Source organism: Oryctolagus cuniculus, chromosome 5, assembly GCF_051225735.1.
Source record: "Oryctolagus cuniculus isolate XC-2025 breed Fujian yellow rabbit chromosome 5, ASM5122573v1, whole genome shotgun sequence".
Lineage (NCBI taxonomy): Eukaryota > Metazoa > Chordata > Mammalia > Lagomorpha > Leporidae > Oryctolagus > Oryctolagus cuniculus.
In genome coordinates, this window is record NC_142871.1 from 81,767,144 (window position 1) to 81,785,657 (window position 18,514).

Consider the following 18,514-nt stretch of genomic DNA (forward strand, 5'->3'; position numbering starts at 1 on the left):
TTGGTGCACCCAGATAACAAGTTGTTCTTTATAATTGGCCGGCGCCGCAGCTCAATAGGTTAATCCTCCACCTGCAGCACACACCCCGGGTTCTAGTCCCGGTCGGGGCACCAGATTCTGTCCCGGTCGCCCCTCTTCCAGTTCAGCTCTCTGCTGTGGCCCGGGAGTGCAGTGGAGGATGACCCAAGTGATTGGGCCCTGCACCTGCATGGGAGACCAGGAGAAGCACCTGGCTCCTGGCTTCGGATCAGTGCTGTGCACTGGCCACAGCGCACTGGCCACAGCAGCCACTGAGGGGTGAACCAACAGCAAAGGAAGCCCTTTCTCTCTGTCTTTCTCTCTCTCACTATCCACTCTGCCTGTCAAAAAAAATTTTTTTAAAAGAAAAAAAAAAAAGAATTAGAATTGACTTTTCAGAAGGTGCTAAGGAAGAGTATTTGAAATGGCTATGCTTTCATGGACAATTGAATAAATACCCTTATCTGCTATATCTTACTGTCATTAGAAAGCGTAAAGATTCAGTGGTTAGGAAGGGTTCCTCAGGATAACATATAAAAAAGGCACCAAATGATTTGATGAGTTGTTTTATATATATTCAGCTTGTGTTCCCTATTTTATTTATCTTTTGCAAATTTATTTACTTGTACATAAGACAGTAAAATGTTTATCTGAACTGTGTGAAAGTAAACCTACAAAGGTAATTTATGTTCAGATTTCAATGAGCCGTATGTTCACAGATGGTGAATTATTAAAGTCTTAAGAGTGAGAGAATACTAACAGTGTAGAAGTCATTCAGAAAAGTTATTGTGATATCTCAATTGTACCAGGTTGAAACAAAGAAACCAGTTACAGAGTGCTTATACTTACCTTGGGTGAAGAATAGAATAATAAGAGTTTGAACAAAAATAGTGATAAACAGGAAAATTGTTTTTGTTGAAGTACATGTAGAGGTAAATTGCATTTAGCAACTCACTTGATGATCATGATACTATTGTTGCAAGTATATAAATGTGAATAATAGTTTATTTTATTTAACTTATTGTCACTAAAAGGAATTGATTTTTTTTTTTTTTTTGACAGGCAGAGTTAGACAATGAGAGAAAGAGAGAAAGGTCTTCCTTCTGCTGGTTCACCCCCACATGGCTGCTACGGCTGGTGCTATGCCTATCCAAAGCCAGGAGCCAGGTGCTTTCTCCTGGTCTCCCATGTGGGTGAAGGGCCCAAGCACTTGGGCCATCCTCCACTGCCCTCTCAGGCCACAGCAGAGAGCTGGACTGGAAGAGGAGCGACCGGGACAGAATCTGGTGCCCCGACTGGGACTAGAACCCAGGGTGCTGGCACCACAGGCGAAGGATTAGCCTAGTGAGCCACGGTGCCAACCAGGAACTGATTTTCTAAATAATCACTCCAGCTAGAATTTGACAAAATCATATGCAAAAAGTTTATGAAATTTATAATTAATTGTAATTACAATTGGGAGTCAGAGCTGGAAATTTGAACCCAGGCACTCCAATGTGGAATATCAGCATTTTAGCTGGCTTGCTAATCCCTAGGCCAAACTCTTGCCCCTACCTGTCTTTATTTTTGTCATCAAAAACAAAACCCTTTACATAAGAGCATACTACTTGACAGTTGTTCTTGGGTAATAGAGCTCCTGGGAAACCTTAAGTTCAGAAAATTTTATAGAAATCTTTCATTAGGTTGTTTTAACCCTGGTAGATTTATCCTCCACCCACACATTCTAAACCCAAAAGTAGCTCTGGGAGTGAACCATTTTTAGAAGTATCTTCAAAATTAAGAGAAACAATGTAAGGACTATGCTGTTCCTTCTACATTGGTTCATTTTCGTTTATTAAATAATACGGGGACAGTGTGGCTGTAGTGGGTTAAGTCACCACCTGCAGTGCTGGCATCCCATATGGGCACTAGTCCCAGCTGCTGCACTCCCATCCAGCTCCCTACTAATGAGCCTAGAGCCTGGGAAAGCAGCCGAGGATGGGAGAACCAGATGAAGCTCCTTTCTCCTGGCTTTGGTCTGGCCCAGCCCTGGCCATTGTGGCTGTTTGGAAAGTGAACCAGTGAATGGAAGGCTTCTCTCTCTCTTCCTCTGCATCTCCCTTTCTATAACTCTGCCTTTCAAATAAATAAACAAATCTTTTAAAAACAATAAAAATAAATTATTTAATGTTATTTTTGAAACAATATGATACATGTTTCTGGTTAAATTCCCATTTCAAGACACTAATGTTGACCTGCTGGAAGATTTTTTTAAACCTCATGTTTTATTTTTGCTACAGAGAAGCATGGTCAGGAAAGACTGTGAAGTTAGAGATGGAGACATCAAAATGTGAGCCTACCAGTCTCCCTAAGAAAGCTCTAGATTATGGTCAGTTAATTTTTTGTGGTATTCAAAACTATGGCTAACAGTTCTAAAGGCTGTTAAAGTGACCAAGGAACATTTGACAGAAATTAAATAATATCCATATTGTTTAGCCCCTTCTTTCTCCACAGATGTCTCTTCTTTTTTGTGAAAACAATATTGACCTTGTAACTTTTTTTTTTTTTTTAACAGTTTGCTGCTGGTTGCAGGGGGGACTGTTCTAAAAATCTGTGATTTTGGTACAGCCTGTGACATTCAGACACACATGACCAATAACAAGGGGAGTGCTGCATGGATGGCACCTGAAGTTTTTGAAGGTATGGTGGCAAAAGCATAAGATTTACTGCCTCACTCTATTGTGACACCATGTGCATTGTAGAGCAGTGCAAATTTTGAGTCTCCTGACACATTTCTAATCTTAAGTTGAACAGGGCAATGCTGTACTTTCTTGTCTCATTCTCATTTAGTAAACAGGTGATCTTTGACAGTCTATTGAGACTATTTTTGTGATTTTTGTTGTGATTTTTCTGTTAAAATGGCCCCCAAGTGTACTGCCTAAGTATAAGAAATCACTTGTGTAAGATAATGTTTGCAAATGCAAGTGTTAGATAATCTCATTTAGGCATGATTTACAGTGCTGTTGATCATTAGAGATCATTTAATGCTAATGATTTAATATATATTAAATAAGGTATTTTTAAACAGAAACGCAAACAAGGTTATATGTTGCTCAGTTGACAAAATCTTTCATGATCAGAGGTACCTAGGACTAACTCTCTATTTTCCCTAGGAGCTGTGTTTGTTGAATCAGTGTTTATAGAGACTCTAGAACATGCATACCAGGAATAACCAGCTTTGGTTTCCTAGCAATTAAAAATTGACAGCCCTAAAGTTTAAATGCAGTGACTTTAAAATATGCTAGTAACTGGGCAGAAATATGATACTAAAAATTGCAAATAGAGGGCAAGCTTAAACTTAGGTTTGCTTTCTTTTATACATCCATAAAACTCGGGTTCTAAAAGAATAGTTCATGAACATATATTGTTTCTGTATAAAAACATCAGATTATCTTTTAAATATGAGAATTAAACTGGAAGTACACGATTTGTATGTTAGGAACTATGAATGGTCATAAGGTTCAGATTTGTTCAGTAATCAGATTCTGATTATCACTTATTTCTTTTAGTTTTGATGAATTTAAAGTGTTATTTTTTTTTTGGTTTTGGCCATCTCAGAGAGAACGTTGGGTAACAAGTTGGTGGAATGAAGCTATTTTCCCCTAAAATTCAGTTAAAAAGTTAGTGGACAAACAAGTGTTAAATTACACAAAATTAAGTAATGCCTCTTGTATATAAAATACATTTGACTTTTTAAAAATGTATTTACTTATTTAGTATACTTTTCTGTAAGTGAAAATGGCACAATATTACTGTAGTAAGGAAAACAGAAAGATTGGTTTATTCAAAAGAATAATAATTACTTTTCATATTATTCAATTTTTGACACTGTAGTAAAATAACTGAGGCTTTGTTTTGCCATCTAATGATGGCATTTTTGCTGGCAGAATTGTGAGATGGCCCAGGACATCAGATGACAAGAGATAGCAAGCACATATGTTTATGGATGTGTTTATGTGTCTCTTACGAAGGTACCACATTCAGTGATGAGGGCTCAACCCTAAGACCTCATCTAATCTAATCACTTCACTAAGGCTCTACTTTTAAAGACCATGATTGGATATAGTTTCCATCCTCTTAGTAACTTTAGGCTTTGGAGACTAAACTCCTGAGGTCAAGGGAATAAATATTCAAACCATAGCACCATTGATTATCTCAGCAACAAAACTGAGACTATTATACTATGTAAATTTCATTTTTGAAAGATGTTATCTGGAAGCACTTGTCCATAGTAGATTAATCTTGTTGTATTGCTGCATTACAGTGTGCTATTGAGCAAGCAAGATTGTTACTATAATAATTGCTTATTCTTATGGGGGTTGGGAGGTTTTTTTGGTTTGTTTTACGGTTGTCACTTTTTGTTTGTTTTTTGAACTGTTTATTAAGCTGATTCACCTAGGGATTTAGTAATCCTATGAATGTTGCTGTATAATCTGTTTACCATAAATTTGTTAGCCATAATTTTCATACAGAATTTTATTTTATTCAGAATTTTATTGTTAAGGGGAAAAGCCAGTAAGTTATAGATTTCTCCTGCTTTGTTTTGATAGCAGAGAATGGGGAAAAATTTTAAGATTAAAAATTTCTAGAAAAGAATACACAGAGAAAGTGTCACTCTGAATATATGAAAGATAAGAGCTATACCTTGTGATAAAAGGTAGATGATAAATGCAAAAAAAAAAGTATTCATTGAAAAGACTTAAGTTGCTTTAGAAAGTCATTTCTACCTGTGACAGCCTCCTCATATCCAAGATTCTTGAAGATTTATGAACGCAGTTGTTTCTGTATATCGTGTGGAAGAGAGTCTTGAGATTATATTGCCTTCTTTTTCTAGGTAGCAATTACAGTGAAAAATGTGACGTCTTCAGCTGGGGCATTATCCTTTGGGAAGTGATAACACGTCGGAAACCTTTTGATGAAATTGGTGGGCCGGCTTTCCGAATCATGTGGGCTGTTCATAATGGTTCGTAAAAAGAAATTTTTTAATGTACTTTGTATTTCATATTTGGAAGATTGTTTCTGTCTTATCTCCATCCCCTCTCCCAAAATAAGGAAAAAAATTATCCCTAACCTTAAAAACTAAAATTCTTTGTTATCAAACTATATATCTATTATCAATCCCCAGCCCCTGAGTCTAGTAGGACAGATTTGGGGATTTCCCTGGCCTCCATACAGGGCTGAGAATGTGCTACTTGTGCATATTGGAGAAAGGCCATCAGAACACAACCAGTGCCAAATCTCTGTCTCTCTCGGGCATAGAGAAGGATCATACTAGGCTCTCTGAAAAATTAAATACATAAATAAAATCTCATGTGGTTCAGATAATTGGAAAGTTACAGCCTTTTTCTCCTGAGGAAGCAGAGTCTCAGTAAGGAGAAAAAGCAACAAATAATGATAAGAGTTGTTGGTTAAGCTCATGAAAGCAAAACAGAGTGCTTTACATACCCTCTCTCTATAGTCTCACACAGCCTGAGGAGGTAAATTTGGTTGTCTCATTTTACAGGAAAAAGAGACACAAATAACTCGCCATGGTCTCAGGATTAGTAAGTGGCAGAGATGGGATGCAAATCTAGATCTTTCTGACTCAGTTGCTGTATTTTTCAGACATATTGACTGAGGGACTCACTATTCTTATTCCTGCATATCTCTAGTAATGATATTTCTAAGCACTTAGGTATTTATTTCTAACCCCATATGATGTTAGCATGATCCTCTTCATTAATAGTTATTCCACATTTGCTTTGGGAAAATAAACTCTTCATGAAGGACAGTTACTTAACCTTAGTAAGCATTAGCCTTGTTCTTCATTTCTTTCATTCGAATGTAATCATTTTGATTTGTAACATTTATATTTACTGTTCCGTAAGTAATAAACACAAATGTCTGCCTAACTATTCAGGTCATTCATAGAAGATCATCAGAACAATTTTAGCTGTTTTTATCAGTCTTCTGTACCACTTGCAGTGTTACTGCTGTCAGGGTCATGGTAGGGAATGCTAGATCATTGACCAAGACAGTTTGTTCTCTCTGTCAGCTGGCAGTGAATGATTGAATGGCAATGAAATAAGGAGTAGAAGAACTAACTTGTTACTTCATAAAATTACCAAAACTTCGTATTTGAGGCCTATGTTAAGTGGGATCTTACTAATAATTTTACACAGGTGTAGGACAAAAAGTTGGAATTTTGAGCCTTGAAATGATTGATTCACAGCAACCATAAGGTCTCAAAAGAGTCATTTGGAAGTCAGCAAGTATACTACTGTAGTTGACCAACTTTTTGATATAAAAGATAAGTTTTCAAACACATTTTGAAATTTTTGAAATTTAGGTAATGTTTCTTCAAACCACCATTTGAATTTTATTTTAAAGATTTATTGATTTGTTTATTTCAAAGAATGACAGAAAGGGAGAAAGATTGAGATCTTCCATCCACTGGTTCACTCCCCACATAGCTGCAATAGCTGGGGCTAGGCCAGGCTGAAGCCAGGAACCAGGAACTCCATCCAGATCTCACACATTACGCCATTTTTTGTTGTTGTTGTTAAAAGAGCATAACAAATATTGTTACTTCTCAATCTTACTGTTGTTCTATATTGTACAAGTTTTTTTTTTTTTTTTTTAAAGATTTTATTTATTTATTTGAGAAAGTTATAGCCAGTGAGAAAGAGAGAGACAGAGAGCATGGTCTTCCATCCACTGGTTCTCTCCCTAATTGGCTGCAACGGCCGGAACTGCACCCATCTGAAGCCAGGAGCCAGGAGCTTCTTCCTGGTCTCCCACGTGGGTTCAGGGGCCCAAGGACCTGGCCATCTTCTACTGTTTTCCCAGACCACAGCAGAGAGCTGGATTGGAAGAGGAGCAGCCAGGACTAGAACCAACACCCATATTGGATGCCGGTGCTGCAGGCAGAGGCTTAACCTACTGAGTCACAGCACTGGCCCCGATGTACAAGTTTTAATTTAACTTTTTTAAAGATGTTTTCCCTTTAGGAAAATATACATAAAATAAATGTTAACTTATAGGACAAAAATAAGTCCTTATTTTACTCCAAAATATAGTTTTTAAATTACAAAATCTATAAAATAAACACTGCTTTGGGAATACAAATAAAGAACTTGCTCCATTCTTTGGGTAAATACATTGCTTTCCCTCCTTCTCTCATTTTTAATTATAGGTACTCGACCACCACTGATCAAAAATTTACCTAAGCCCATTGAGAGCCTGATGACTCGTTGTTGGTCTAAAGACCCTTCTCAGCGCCCTTCCATGGAGGAAATTGTGAAAATAATGACTCACTTGATGCGGGTATAATCCTTCTTTTGAGGGGCTTTGAATTTAGGGAAATTTAATGTATACTGAGTTTGAGTAGGGCTTAGAGTAAAGGAGACATTGTAACCATTTTCTTCTTTCTATTTTTGGGTTTTCATTACTCATATAATCAGAAGACCCATTTGGAGTATGAAGGGGGAGTAGTCTAGTTCCTTGTAATGGGAAGATGTTTAGGCTAGGTTTCTGGTTATACCTTTTCATACTGCTTACATTAGTGGACATGTGTTTCTGTTGTCTCATCTGTAATGTGAGAGAAGCTGAATTAGATGATCTGTTAAGCCTTCGCAGGACTTGGGTATATTATGACTTTCACACCCAATGAAGGAAATTTAAAATTTTCTGATATATATCATCAGACATTCAGTATCAGTCAGTCATTTATTTAGTTACACAGGACAGTAGAGGGAGAGGTTGCATTCCCAAATACATTTGAGTGATTATGTTTTACTATTTGTATTTTTGTTGTATATGAAAACCTGAAAAGGTTTTCATAGCTAAAAAATTTTTTTTAAGTTAACCTTTCTTCTAGGATTTATAGAATATTTTAATTTTCCTAGTCTACAAATCAAATACATTAGAATCATTTGAAATAGTTTAGACTTCTAGATTTTGGTAGACTAAGAAAACAACCAAATAGAATGTTTGCTTTAAAATGTTACTTTAAAATGAAAGTACCTGAAATTCAGAGCAATTTGATCAGTAGAACAACCTTGCAATTTCCTTAAATATAGACCAAGTGATTTCCTTAATACCCAAAGATTACTTTTTTTTTTTTTTTTTTTTTGACAGGCAGAGTTAGACAGAGAGAGAGACAGAGAGAAAGGTCTTCCTTTTCTGTTGGTCCACCCCCCAAAATGGCCGCTACGGCCGGCACACTGCACCAATCCGAAGCCAGGAGCTAGGTGCTTCCTCCTGGTCTCCCATGCGGGTGCAGGGCCCAAGGACCTGGGTCATCCTCCACTGCACTCCCGGGCCACAGCAGAGAGCTGGACTGGAAGAGGAGCAACCGGGACAGAATCCGGCGCTCTGACCAGGACTAGAACCTGCGATGCCGGCACCGCAGGCGGAGGATTAGCCTAGTGAGCCATGGCACCGTCCCAAAGGTTTCATTTGTTCATTCTATTGAGAATAATGTAGGAAAAGCAGCTTGAACTAATTTGGTTAAACTTTGCCATCATACTAGGATACCAGCTATATATAGAACCCAAGGTGCTAAATAAAGATTTTGTGCATAAGGAAACAACTTAGTCTCTGATTAAAATAACAGAAGTTTCAGATATAGAAATTGTTCAGATTTTAACTATGTATATATGTGCTTTGTCTAATTTCAGAAGAGTGCCTTAAGCTTTTTTGTCTAGCAGATACTTTCAGTGTTATGTCTCTACCTCAGAGAAGGACATTCAATATCTATTCTCTCAATACTTATAATATTTAGAATATTTAGTATTAATTATTATGCTATGGTATACCAGTCTCCTTTGTCAGGCCAATAATCATTGCAACAGTTTAGAAGTTTACATCATTGCCATGAGAACATAGATGTATTTCAGATCATTATAGCCATGATAGTGTTCTGTTTCATATATTCCTCTGCAGGGGTGGGGAACGTGCCTTCTGTGCACCATCTAAGGCCCACAAAATAATTTGGTAACCCTGCCAAGGCAACCACAGGCAGATCTCAAAATTCAATAAATCTATAGCAGGCTAATTTTTAAGTTGTATGGCCTCTGAATGATGTTATAAATATCCAAATGGCCCTTGGCAGAGAAAAGATTTCCTACCCCTGCTCTAGAGAAATATTTGGTGTTTCCTTCAAGACTGTCTAAACTCCATGTAAATAAGACACTTAGGCAGGTGCATAGCATTCATCATAATTGAAACTCAAAAGGGAGTATGTCACCATCATCTTACCAAAATCAAAAACTTAGACCTCTACAAATTTAGTATTTGTTTTAGGGACGATAAAACAGCATATTTGGTATAGTCAAGTCGCATTAGAGGGAAGTAATTCAGGTGTACTCTTCAGGTAATTTTAACAGGAATTGGTCTGTAGTAAAGAAATTTTAAATTGTCCTTTACTTTTTTATATATAGTACTTCCCAGGAGCAGATGAGCCATTGCAGTATCCTTGTCAGTATTCAGATGAAGGACAGAGTAATTCTGCCACCAGTACAGGTAAATGGATAGATAGGAAGACTAATAACCTGACTTTTTTTGGTCTCTATTCCAATGAAATTATAATCAAGAAGCAGTGAATGATGTTCCCATTTGCATTTTAATTCCTTCATTTCATATGATTGACTGCAATTTGAGTTTCCAGGTGCATCATTTTTCATGAAGGTACCCAGATTAAAGAGTTTATTTTAGACCTGCTTCCAAGGCTTGGAATTCTTGTATAGTTATATAAAATAAGGCTGGATATTATATTACTGTGTATGTCATTCTTAATTTGAAAACATAGTTTCTACGTGATACTGCTAAATAGTATTAAAAATTATTATAAATGTGTTTAATGTATTTCTTCATGAACATCACTACTTTTTGACTCTTGTTTAAGAAGCTTACCTTTAGTTAAAAGTTCTGCTTTCTGAAATAAAGTGGTCAGATATGTAGTTTTTGGTCATCCAAAAAATTAGAAATAATATTCAAAATTGTACTCTCAAAATATATGGCATTTATCCATTTTGTTATTAATTATAACTAAAAGGTGTGGTGTTTGTATATACATGTGAGAGTACTTCCAAAGCTCATGGGGAATAGAATTAAAAGATTATTTTGGTGCAAAACAGTGTGAAATCTATGCATGCTTTTTTCATGATATGTATTTTTCCCATGAATTTTTTGAAAACTTCTCATATGTTTTTGCCTTTCTTTTAAAATTTTACTTTTCTGACATATTTTTACTGGTCTGTTTCTCCCTTTTCAAGAATAGTTTTTACTTGCCATGGGACCCCAAATCCCATTAAGCTGGGTGGTAAAAATGCCATCTTAAGTGTTAAAGTGATCATATTTTTAAAGTGATCATATAGATAGGATTAACTGTTAAAGGAATCATATAAATAAGATCGAGTATCTGGTAATAATAATAGATTGAATTAAAATGGAGAGAATGTTCCAGCATGGGAAGCAGTCCACACAGCAGACTCATAGAATGACAATCGCTCTAAATAACACTCTGACCTCAAAATCAGCCCTTAAGGCATTCTGGTCTGGCTGAAAAGCCCATGAGAGCATTTTAGGCATGGAAAGCCAAGACACTGTGGCAAAAAAAGTCCAACATGAAGGATCTCTGTGAGTGAGACCCCAGTGGAAAGAAGTGGCCATTCAAGAAGGATGTACTTTTCTCTGAAGGGAGGAGAGAATTCCCACTTTGCTTATGGCCTTGTCTAAATACTGACAGAGTTTGTGGTCACAAAAGGCTTCCATAGCCTTGGCAGCTCATGTCAAGAGCTTCAGGTTATCACTGACATATATAAGAATGTTAATTATTAAATTAACAACAGGAGTCACTGTGCACTTACTTCCCATACAGGATCTCTGCCCATAATGAGTTTTATTATGAGAATTAACTAAAATTTGTTCTCAAACGTTTTGTGTGTGTTTGTGTGTGTGTGTGTGCAAATTGTTGAAATCTTTATAGTATTGAGTTGGTCTTCTGTGTATAAAGTTAATTGAAAATGAATCTTAATGGAGAATGGGACTGGGAATGGGAGAGGGAAGAGGAGGAGGGTTGGGAGTAGGGGTGAGAGGGTAGGTATGGTGGGAAGAATCACTATGTTACTGAAGTTGTGCTTACAAAATTTATTCTCATTAAATAAAAGGTTTCTTTGGGGGGAAAATAGTTTTATTTATTTTAAACTAGCTATTGCTTAGCTTTTTTAAAAATATTTATTTGAAAGGCAGAGTTATTAACAAAGAGGGAGAAGCAGAGAAATCTTCCATCTGCTGGTTCTCTCCCCAAATGGCTCACTCCTCAAATGGCCACAATGGCTAGGACTGGATCAAGCCAAAGCCAGGAACCAGGAGCTTCATCCATGTCTCCCACGTGTATGTCAGTGGCCCAAGTACTTGGGCCATTTTCCATTGCCTTCCTAGTATGGATTGGAAGTGGAGCATCTGAGACTTGAACTGGCGCCAGCTCTGCAGGCAACAACTTAACCCACTGCGCTGGATCCCTGCCCTGCTTAGCTATTCTTAAATTCCAGTTTTAGTGAAAATCTTTAGAGATGCTCTGAAATTTCTTTGGAATTCCATCATTTGCTAGTCCCACTACCTCCAAACTGTCATTCTTTCCAAAGTGTGCTTCAGTCCTTCCATCTTCTCGATGACCTTCAGTCTTTTAGGTCCTTCTGTGTCCCTCCTTCTGCTTGATTTCAGTCAACTATTTGAATCTTTGGAGAATAATCTTACATTTCTAGTCCCTCTCAGAGTTGCCTGGCTTAACCCCAAATCTGATTAAATCTGGCACTTAGTTTGCTCCCTGCCTGTGTCAGTGCAGCTGAATATGGCTGGAGACAGCATGTGCTCACTCTCTTCAATTATGTATTCATTGCCACCGGACACTTATATTTGTAGTTCATCACCTCTCTCCTAGATGACTTAATTTTAAAAAAATTTATTTATTTATTTGAAAGAGTTACAGAGAAGCAGAGAGAGAGAGAAATGCAAGGCCTGATCCAGTCAGGAGCCAGGAGCTTCTCCCGGGTTTCCCACATTGATACAGGGGCCTAATTTCTTGGGCCATCTTCCACTGCTCTCTTAGGCGTATTAGCAGAGAGCTGGATCAGAAGTGGAGCCACCAGGACTTGAGCCAGCTCCCAGATTGGATGCTGCCACTGCAGGCGTGGCTTGACCTGCTATGCCACAGCACTGGTCCCCAGTGACTTAATCTTATACTTTAGCTCCTCTCCTCAAATTTCAGGCACCTCCTCACCACTGCTCACTCTAAGATGACATGGACATTGTTTGCTATTTTTCTGAGAACATTGGAGTAATCAAAGGACAGTTTCCACAAGATTCTGTACTACATCTGCCTACCTGTCTGCACTTACACTCATCTACTGTAGGTTCTTTCATTACTATGGCTTCACTATCCAAGCTTGTAGCCAAAGGTGAATCTTTTTAGTTGTGCATCATACCCATCTGCCCATCCCAGACAATCTCCCCTCTCCTGTCATCAGTTTTAGGTTTTCTACTGGAATCATTCCCAGAGCAAACCTAGGCTGTCTCTGCATTCTCTGAAAAAAAATCTCTCTTCCCATTCTATACTGTACCCACTTCATTTGAACATTTATTCTGCTACTGCCGTGGAATTATTCTTGTCAAGGTCAGCAATTATCTCTGTATTATGGTAACACAGAGTTAGACTCTAGTAAGTGATTTTTCAGTTCTCATTGTATTTGACTCTAGCATTTGACACTGTTTAGTACTCTGGCTTTCCTATAGCATGTTCTTCCACTGGTTTCCAGACTCCCACTAGCCTGGTTTTTGTCTTCTATCTCTTGCCATTTGTTCACAGTTTCCTTATTAGCTGATTATTCATGTCTTCAGTCTATAAATGTAAGAGTGTGCAGGGCTTATCTATGCATGTTTCCTTGCTCACTCCACCCAGTATCATGGCTTTAATGGCATTATCTACCATCTATTTACTGATGTTTTTCTCCATCTCCTACTGGAACTCCATACTCATACATGGAACTACTTGCTTAATACCAAACAGGAACTCAAACTTAACATTTTCCATAGTGAATTTTTTATTACTTCCTTCAAATTACTATTCCTTTTTGCTTCCCCATCTCAATCAAAAGCCTTCAGTTTTTATCCTAGATCAGGTTAAAAACTTTAAGTTATTCTAGATATTCTAATTGGATAATTTAGGCATTTAGGTTCCTTTATTCAGCTGTCCTTAAGTTCCACTTGAAATGGGTTCATTTGGGAGTAGAGGTTGTAGCCCAGCAGCGCAGGCTGCCATTTGGGATATTCACATCCAATACTATAGTGCCTGGGATCAAGTCCTGACTCCCCGTCCAGTCCAGCTTCCTTAATGCACCTGGGGAATAGCAGGTAGTGGCCCAAAAACTTGGGTCCCTTGCCACACATGTGGGGGACCTGGATGGAGTTTACAGCTCCTGGCTTTGGTCAGGCCCAACCCTGGCTTTTGCAAGCATTTGGGAAATAAAATAGCAGATGGAAGATTCTGTCTCTTCACTCTCTACCTCTCTGTCTCTGGCTTTCAAATAAGTAAGTAAATATTATTAAAAAAAACAAGTTTGTTTTAAGTATCTTTATTTATCTTTATTAACTTAAAATGTCTTTATTTCTATTCATGTCCTGCTAGTTTAGAAAAGAATTTAACTTACATACTGTTTACTGAAGTGTTTGTATTATTCTCAACCTGTAGTGATAAATGTTCTGCTTTCTTAGGTTCATTCATGGATATCGCTTCTACAAATACCAGTAATAAAAGTGACACTAACGTGGAACAAGTTTCTGCCACAAATGATACTATTAAACGCCTAGAATCTAAATTGTTGAAAAATCAAGCCAAGCAACAGGTTTGTTATATTAAGAAAGTTGCATGATAACCTTATTAACATTATTTTAATTGAAGTTAATGATTTGCCATCTTCTATTATATAAATCCGAAATCTTCCTGGAACCGATGAGTTTAAGAATAAAGACAAAATGAGATTTCTCCTTCTGTTTGTTACCGAACTGTTTTTCTTTCAAATAACAGTTGTTGTCTTTGCCAACTTTGTAACTCCCTCCCTATAATGATCCCTCACTTTAATAGTTGACAGTTAAAAATGTAAAATGGTGGCCGGCACCACAGCTCACTAGGCTAATCCTCCACCTGTGGCGCCAACACACCAGGTTCTAGTCCCAGTCGGGGCGCCGGATTCTGTCCCGGTTGCTCCTCTTCCAGTCCAGCTCTCTGCTGTGGCCCAGGAGTGCAGAGGAGGATGGCCCAAGTCCTTGGGCCCTGTACCCACAGGGGAGACCAGGAGGAAGCACCTGGCTCCTGGCTTCGGATCAGTGCAGTGTACCGGCTGCAGTTCACCGGCCACAGCGGCCATTGGAGGGTGAACCAACGAAAAAAGGAAGACCTTTCTCTCTGTCTGTCTCTCTCACTGTCCACTCTGCCTGTCAAAAAAAAAAAAGAACAAACTTAAAAAAAATGTAAAATGGTATAGTCTGGCAGCACTATCCAGTTAAGGGAGTTGTCCTAAATCTATGATTTTGAGCTGTTCAGATTTATTATATTTTTGCCTGTTTTGATTTGCTCTCCTTTCCCCTGCAAACTTCCCTGTTCATTAAGAGCAGGACAAGATCTATAGGAATCCCTCTGGGCATCTTCTTCCTTCTAGGGCCCGGGATTTCTAAATCTAACAAACTTCAGTAATTCAGATTGACTTCTAATTTTAACAGAGTGAATCCGGACGTTTGAGCTTGGGAGCCTCCCGTGGAAGCAGTGTGGAAAGCTTGCCCCCAACCTCTGAGGGCAAAAGGATGAGTGCTGACATGTCTGAAATAGAAGCTAGGATTGCTGCGACCGCAGGTAAAAAGAACTGCAAGTTGAAGAGGAGCAAAAATGTAATGCTTTTTGGTGCAGTAGCTCCAGTGGTTTCATTAGGAACCTCAGCATTTTTGTATCATATTTTTTGAAAAGAAAATAGATTTATAATAGATTTTCTGAGCTTTTAGAAATAGTTCATGCATCATCTCAAATTCCATAGAAGAAAAGTATGATTTGTAAGATTATTTGAGTTATAAAATATTCCTTCCTAATTACAGATCTCATCAAACACAATTGACTGTGCTCAAACATGAGCTGAAAATCTAAGTGAGAAATTGAAATTATGCCAAACCCAGAATGTTTGGGAGGATTTTGAATGTTCTACTAGATTTTAGAACTTAAATCAAATAACAGAAAATATTTTGTCTTGAAGTTAGTTTCTTCCAGACCCAAATGTGATTTGGCCTTACTGTCTACTCCTCTTTTCTTCAATAGCCACTAGAAGGTTGTGCTTAATTTCTTTAATTGTAAATGAAAGATAATGATTATTTTATAGAATATTGAAAAACCTAGCCTTTAAATTTGATTTTTTTCAGTTCTAAAAATTATTAATCATAGAAGAACTAGTCGACTCAAAAACAATTACATTTTTTGTTGGACTGACCACCTTTTTTTCTAACCAGATTTCATTTTGGTAACGTTGGTTTATTATTATTGTTGTTGCATTGATTGTCCACAGGCTGAAAGGGAGCTGATAATAAAAGTAAACACATCTGTTTTGGGAAATGTAGAAATGTAAACAAATGAGAAAGAATCTTGTTATATAATTTTCATATTCAGATATAAACTTAACATTTTTGTTTACTTACCTCTAGTCTTTTAACTATGTTTGTGTGTAAATGTGTATTTCCATGTGTATTTGCATGGAATCCATTTGTATTTTTTAACTTACCTAACCAAGTTTTATGTTTTTGGGCCTTGCTTTTTTATATTTATTTGTGGGTTTTTTTCCTAAATAGAATATTCTTACTGTGTGTAGAACTCTCTTGAGACGTAGTACAGATGACCCATCAATCATACTATACTTATCTTCAACTACTCTTGATTACTGATTTTATCAGCTAGCACTAGAATTTGTTAGGTAAAACATGTCTATGATATATAAGCTTTATTTTTCATGCATAAACAAATCTGAAGTAGGCTGTATGATCATCAGGAAACTGGTGTCATCTCTATGATGGTGTCCTCTCTCTCTCTCCATGCAACAATCCCTGTTGTATAGCTTCCATCCTCAGGGTTATCTTATATCTAAAATGGCTCTTCCATTCATCACTTCTGCTTTCCAGGCAGCAAAAAGGAATAAATGGGGGGGAGGATAAAGGATATCCATGGTATTTGAAGGAACTTACACAGAAGTCCCTCTAAACAACTTCCACATATTTCATTGGCCAGAGTAATATGGTCAGGTAGCTGCCCACAGCTCCAAGGGAAAGAGGGCTACATAGTCTTTTATCTAGGAGTGCTGCTTTCCTAAATAAGTCAGAGTTCTGTTACTCAGAAGGAAGAACAGAACAGATGGGTCTTCAGAAGCAATCAAGTTGAGTAGAGGTCACCAGCTGCTGGGAGGCCCCCTGACCTCCAGGAGTCATCTGCAAGTGTGGGTGTAGAGTACGATGAACTGCACTTGCAGGGACACGTTCACACATCCTGGGGAACCTTTGTCACTTCAGGGTTGTCTTTCAAGATAGACTTGCCAAACACTGGTTGCTATCCTAAAACAGCATTGTTATGATAATGTTTTATATCTTTGCTATCATTTTTCTAGTCAAGTACTGATTTATAATTATTCTTTACAGAAATGACACCAACTTAAGGATAACCACAGACACTAAAATTATCCCATCCTTTTTTCCTAAGTATAAAACAGATCCTGTTGTGCATCCTCTAGATTTTACACAATTTAAATTTTTCAGTGAATTGTCTTACTTTGAAAGATTCATACTCTCCAGCCTTTCAAGTTCCTTCTACTACCCTAAACTTTGAAGAATACAGTAAATATTCAGTTTACTGGAAATATGTATGAGTATTTATATATAGGAAAGCATATACATTTTCTACTTTGATTCAATAATTAGCATTAATCATGAATTTTACTTTATAGAATCCTTCAGGAAACACCTTTTTGAACATACATCTTGTGCTTGTGCGATTAAAACAAATGGCAGCTTGCTCCTTTTTAACTCCTCTCTCTTCCCAAATCTCATCACATATCAGCAGTTTCACTTAGGTAGATTGTTTCTGTGAGCACATTTGAAATTCAACTTCCTCATTACTGTGCAGCTTTGTTTGTCTTTTTTTCCTGCTGATTAAAACCCCAATGTGTGAAACATCTCATATCAGTAGTTGTTTGCTCTTTAATTGTGCTGTTTCTAAGCATGGATAAAAAGTAGATAGTTCTGCATGCCATTCTGCATGAGATGTTATTAACATAACTATATGAAAATATTCTGTTTTTGTAGGTCATCGTGTTCTGTGTTACTATTTTTGTTTGTTTGCATGTATACTGTATATATGTGTTTTGCAGCATATTCCAAGCCTAAACGAGGCCACCGTAAAACTGCTTCATTTGGCAACATTCTGGATGTCCCTGAGATCGTCATATCAGGTATCATAGGCCACCTGAGTTGGTCTAATAACTGTGGAGCCAGAATAATGATCCCTGGTACTTTTAAAATGCTTCTTGCTCCAATTTTTGTAAGACATGAAAACGGATACCTTGCATGACAGTAATTAAGGAGACAGATTGAAAACTATGTACACTTATAGTGAAGCAGGCTTGAAAAAATAACTTTATGTCTACAATAATGAGGATAAAATAGAAAGGAAAGTAAACCTTCTCACAAAGGAGAGACCATCAACTCAGAATTCTTACATCTTCCTCTCATATCCTAAGTGAGGGACATGAGCTAAACCCAAACTCCTCTGCACCCAGCAGAAAGAGGAAACAACTGTTAAATTTTTTTTGTTGGTTCTTGGTTCCTTCTTTCCTAACTTATTACTTTTGGGGCTTCCTCTAGACTTTGTATCCCAGCCTCTTTCAGTTGGTGGCAAGTGAATATGAAGTTGAAAAGAGTTGCTCTGTACAGTTTTATCTCAACCTAAAGAACAGAATACAAAGTAAATGTAAATGAAATGTGCTGTTTTGCAGGGTATCTTGCCAAAGAATAGTGTAACATATATGGTCAATTCTGGTTTCGTGTATTACTAGGAAAATCTCACAAATTAAATGTTTTTATATCTGACTCATACATGGTACTCAGTGTCTTACATTGATAAACTACTTTTATATCATAGATGAATATAAAATACCATTTTATTAGAAATCTGAATGGCATATTTGAGCTTCAATATTGATTAATCTGTTATCAAAATAATTTATATATCCCTCTGCTATAGATTTCTTTCTACCTCTGTCCCCAAATTTTTGATAAGGAAATATATAGTACTTTCCACACACATTCATGCATGTGATTTGGATGAATTCTTCAACTCTGAATTTTGCCTGTAATTGTGTTGAATAGGTAATAGTTCTTTGTCCCCTGCTAAACTGAA

General features: G+C 37.3%; 1 protein-coding gene across 7 annotated transcripts in view; it reads left to right on the plus strand.

Moving 5' to 3' along the window:
• The window catches only part of MAP3K7 (mitogen-activated protein kinase kinase kinase 7), an 80,896-nt gene that overhangs the window by 26,094 nt on the left and 36,288 nt on the right, over nt 1-18,514 (plus strand). For 4 of the 7 annotated variants that reach the window (XR_011388616.2, XR_016233851.1, XM_002714585.6 and 1 more), the window contains exons 6-11: nt 2,573-2,697; nt 4,892-5,020; nt 7,232-7,362; nt 9,480-9,561; nt 13,810-13,940; nt 14,815-14,944. Coding sequence is in view for 4 of the 7 variants with exons in the window: in XM_002714585.6 (XP_002714631.3) it covers nt 2,573-2,697; nt 4,892-5,020; nt 7,232-7,362; nt 9,480-9,561; nt 13,810-13,940; nt 14,815-14,944 (728 nt within the window). In the remaining 3 variants the exon portion in view is untranslated. Of the gene's footprint in view, nt 1-2,572; nt 2,698-4,891; nt 5,021-7,231; nt 7,363-9,479; nt 9,562-13,809; nt 13,941-14,814; nt 14,945-17,486; nt 17,568-18,514 lie in introns of all 7 variants that reach the window. The other 3 variants (XR_517954.5, XM_002714584.6, XM_089332891.1) reach the window with 1 other exon arrangement.